Consider the following 4,715-nt stretch of genomic DNA (forward strand, 5'->3'; position numbering starts at 1 on the left):
TCCTTCAGTCTTCCTTATCCTATAACAAGATAATGACTCATATCTGCTGAGGGATGGGCAGGCAGTCCAGGAATCGGTGCTTATTGGTGGAGAAGTGGCACTTCAGAAGCACGTGTTGGCTGGGAGAAAGTAGAGCATCCCCTCCAGTCAGCCTAAGGTGCCTTGCGCCAGGTTAAAAGCTACATAGGACTTAGGACTCGGTCTTCTACTGGCTCTTGCCCTTGCTACCGGCTCCTGTGGAATGAGCAATATTCTAGCACGTCATTTTCCATCACCTAGTCCTGTCATCCACACTGGGGAAATCCCATGATGTGTATTTCCTCAGTCAGTCAGAATCTGTAACTGTGTTTCCTGCTTTCTGCTCTTACGGGTTTAGCACGCCCTCGCATCCGGAGGCACTCTGATAGGTCACAATCTTGCCGCCACTGACATTTATTCCGATAAATGCTCAGTGAACCATCCAGCACAAGGAACCAGCAATTATCCAGGGTGCCAGGCAGTCCCAGATCCAATGAGGCAGAATTTCCTTCCTTTATGTCATGTATAAAAAGGCACGGGCCCCAGGAGAGCCTGTCAGAGAAGCTGAGCGCAACAGCAGCCGTAGTTCCGTGGTGCGCAGCCTCAGTTCCTCCATAATCAGGTGAGAGATGCATCCCGTGACTTTCAGTCAGTGACTTCTGATCTCTCGCTGTTTGCCTCTGGCCTTGGTGCTCTCTGTCCTGCCGAACCTCAGGCCTGCACAGGAGTTATGGAGTAGCTGCTTGGCTTGGACAATAAGCTGAGTCTAAGGATGTAGAGGGGTCTTGGTGAGACTTGGGTTAGAGAGGCTGCCTGGTTGTTAGGCTGGACACTAGCTTCTCAGACCTGGGGTCAAACTGGGACTTCGCACTAACTCTGTTCCTCCCTTAGGGTCGGTCTGCACGTATGTGATACTGGAGCTAGGATAGCCGTTCATCACCATAATGGATAAGGATGACATCGTAATAAATGATAAAAAACGTAAAGATCTTCATGGAAAAGCAAAAGATTGGGAAGCATGGGTGGGTGAGTGGGTGGGAGTGTTCTGTGTCTTGGTCCTTACATATCTGCATTTTTACTTTCTTTACAGAATTACGCAGAGAAACACCTTGGTTAAGACATATTCAGGACCTTAGTAGCCGTGTGTGGGTTCTTCACAATGATATCCTCACTGTAGTCCCTAGGAAAGAGCAAACAGTTCCAGGTGAGTAGCCCAGGCCCTTTGTGGCAGCCCTTCTGGCTAATGTTGTGGGTCTGTCCTCAGCCTTTCATTTCAATGCACATGTGTTAGCTGGCCTTACCTGGAGCAGCACTGAGTGGGCAGTTTAGAATAGAAGGCAGCCATAGGCTTGCACAGCTATGGAATGGGTCAAGAGAACGAGAGGTGACTCCAGGAAGGTTGAGGTTGAGGTGGAAGACTTTTTTTCTGTGACGTTTCAAAGAGTCAAACAAAGAAAGATCTATGGGATTAAACTTTGAGTCTATGAGAAGCTGACTTCTCTAATGGAAAGAGTCACCCAAATGGGCTGGCTGTATGAGCCAGGTGGTGAGTGGCGGGCGGGTGGCACAAGGTTGGCAAGGAGATTCCAGCCACTGTTTTTTTGTCTCTAGTGTAGAGAGATACTTTGGAAGTATGAACTAAACCCTGGTTTCTGCCCTTGCATCCCTAGTCACTGTCACCTTACTCCCATGCCAATATCTGGAGACTCTTGAGATGAACAGAGGGCAGCCTATGTATCTGGGACTGAAGGATCCTGAACGCTGCCTGTTCTGCACACAGGAAGGCGGGCAGCCGGTGCTGCGGCTTAAGGTGAGTTTAGGAAGAGAAGGATCTGCATCTAAGTAGCCCGTCTAGCCCATAACACTCCCATTTGACAGAAACCCTGACTTTCAAATCTTTTAAAAGGCAATTCACAGATTATCCTCACAGCGATTCATTGTTCCCTTAAGGGTGCATGCACCATCAAAGAAGAAGAGAAAACAAAATTGGAGGGCTATTTGGAAGTAGCTTTTTCCAAAATAACTTTTTGCTTTATTTTACAAAAGTAAGTTTTAACAAGGAGGAAGGTTTTTAGAGTTACTCGTGCATGTGTCTGTGTTCAAGTGTTCACAAGTGTCTATGTACATGTGTGTACACATGTGGGTATAGGTCAGAGATTGACAGTGGGTATCTTCCTTCATCTCTCCCTACATCATCATCATCGTTACTGGTTTTTTGAGACAGGGTTTCTCTGTAACTAACTCTGTAGACCAGAATGGCCTCAAACTCACGGATATCCACCTGCCTCTGCCTCCCAAGCACTGGGATTAAAGGCATGTGCCACCATCCCCCCCCCCAATATTTTAAGACAGGTCTCTCACTAAATCTGGAGCTCACAAACTAAGCTAGGCTGGCTAGGGTGGGTGCAAGGGAAATGGGGCAGTTGGGATGGCTAAAGCAGCTAGACATGACACCTGCCTCATCTCAGCATTGAGGACACACAGAGAGAATTTATCTCAAACCGTTAGAAATACCAAACTACACACAAACAAATTTGACAGTCATGTCCTAATGTTTGTACTATACTCTTAACATATATTTTGGGAGTATGATTCTGAATACTCTCTTAAGAAACAGAAGTCTCCAGGCTTTAATGTGGAGAGGGGGTGTTAATGTTAGAGACAAGTGAACAGTTCAGATGGTGATGTTTCTTCCTGGGATCTTCTCATCCACCAGGAAGGGGACGTATTGGAGCTGTACAGCCAAAAGGAACCTGTAAAACCTTTCCTCTTCTATCACAACAAGAGTGGCACAACATCAACATTTGAATCTGCAGCCTTCCCTGGCTGGTTCATCGCTGTCTGCTCCAAAGGAAGCTGTCCGCTCTTTCTGACCCAAGAACTGGGGAAAACCCACATCACTGACTTTGAGATGATTGTGGTGGAGTAAGGTCGGTCTTGTATTGGGTGTTGTCTGCCAAGCAGAGAACCCTGCCTTTGCCTCTACCATCCTGGCCCTCGAGGCTCTTCCTCCTTACATGAGCATTGTTACCCTGGTCAGTCCTTTACAGAGACACAGGTTTGCTCATGTTAACACTCGTTAGTTTTCATCAACCTATAAGCTAGACTCATCTGCGAAGAAAAGAAAATCAGTTGAGAAAATGCCAACATTGCTTTGTTGGCAAGCCTGCAGGGCTTTTCTTGATTAGTAATTGATAAAGGAAAGACCCACACCATTGCGGTTGGTGCTGCACCGGGGTGGGGAATCTTAGGGTGTATACGAAAGCAAGCTGAGCAAGCCACGTAGAGGAACCAGCATTCCTCTGTGGTCTCTGCTTCAGCTCCAGCCTCCAGGTTCCCATCCTATGTTCTTGCTATGACTTTGGTCAGTGATGGACGGTTTACCTAGTACCGGGAAATGTAAAATGAAATAAACCATTTCCTTGCCAACTTGTTTTCGGCAAATGTTTTATCAGCACAGCAAAGAAGCAAACTAACAGACATACCCAAGTTTCAGAGATAGGAAGCAGGTTAAAGGGCAATGGTAGCAAAGTCTGAGCCTGGAATAGGAAGAAAGAATCTATTTCTGGGGCTTTTCACTCAAAGGTGATTGATGCCTTCCAATATATTCATGTAATGATCTAAATGCTGGCGTAGGCTGTCGGAGAAATGGTAGTGATATATTGGGCATCTTTGCATAGTTGTAGAGTTAAATCATAACACCATACACACACACACACACACACACACACACACACACACACACACGTGTGTGTATCTCTATAGCTGCTAATACAAAAACTAAGAAATGTGAATGGTGACTATCTGTGTTCATACTTCTGGGTTTTCAGGCACATTGCTCTGTGGCACTCTCTCAAGATCTCTCAGATCCCGACAAGAAGAAGCAACCATCTACACCCCCAACAAAGCGGAAGACTAAAAGGAAAGCTGAGCCCTCCCGTGGCTGCCTTCCCCCTCTCCGTGACAGCTGGATCAGCTGTAGACCGTCTTACCACGTGTTCATCCAAAGCATTACTGCTGGGATTTATAAGGAATGAACTTGGTGGAATAAAATCGTCTGCCTCACCTGCTTTATTGACTACAATGATTTTGGTAGAATGAAACAGCCATAATATTTTTGCATTTATAAGGAGTTATAGCTTATAAAGCAGGTTCATATGAAGTTGCTTTCTCTCTCTTGTGTGTATGTATGCATGTGTGTATGTATGCATGTATGTGGGTATGCATGTATGTATGTATGTATGTATGTATGTATGTATGTATGTGTGTGTGTGTGTATGTATTTGCATGTATGTGCATGTGAAGACCAGAAGTTGATGTTGGGTGTCTTCCTTAATCAGTGTCCACCTTTATGTTGAAGCAGGGTCTTTTGTTTGGGTGCAGAGCTTGCCAGTTCAGCTCGTGCAGCTAGTCAACTTGTTCATGGAGAACTCCCTGTCTCTACCTTCAGAGGTCCTGGGATTACAGATGGGTTAAACTTTTTAGTCAACTTGATATAAGCAAGAAGAGGGGACTTCCGTTAAGAAAATGCCCCCCCAAATTGACACATCTGTAAAGCATTTTCTTGATTAATGACAATGTGGGAGGGTCCTACCCACTCTGGGAAGTGTCACCTCTGTGCTAGGGACCCTGTGTTGTATAGGAAAGCCTTGAGGAGCAAGCCAATAAGTAGTATTCTTCCATGGTCTCTGCTTCAG

At 45.8% G+C, this 4,715-nt stretch overlaps 1 protein-coding gene across 1 annotated transcript; it reads left to right on the forward strand.

Moving 5' to 3' along the window:
* Positions 1-581: 581 nt before the first annotated feature.
* LOC119820026 (interleukin-36 alpha-like) lies at positions 582-3,891 on the forward strand. Its single transcript, XM_038338270.1, has 6 exons — positions 582-640; positions 910-999; positions 1,109-1,222; positions 1,689-1,828; positions 2,735-2,948; positions 3,849-3,891. The coding sequence occupies exons 2-5, from the start codon at positions 963-965 to the stop codon at positions 2,945-2,947; spliced, it is 504 nt and encodes a 167-aa protein (XP_038194198.1). The 5' UTR covers positions 582-640; positions 910-962; the 3' UTR covers position 2,948; positions 3,849-3,891.
* Positions 3,892-4,715: the final 824 nt, after the last annotated feature.

The sequence above is a fragment of the Arvicola amphibius genome, chromosome 7 (genome assembly GCF_903992535.2).
Source record: "Arvicola amphibius chromosome 7, mArvAmp1.2, whole genome shotgun sequence".
Taxonomy (NCBI): Eukaryota; Metazoa; Chordata; class Mammalia; order Rodentia; family Cricetidae; genus Arvicola; species Arvicola amphibius.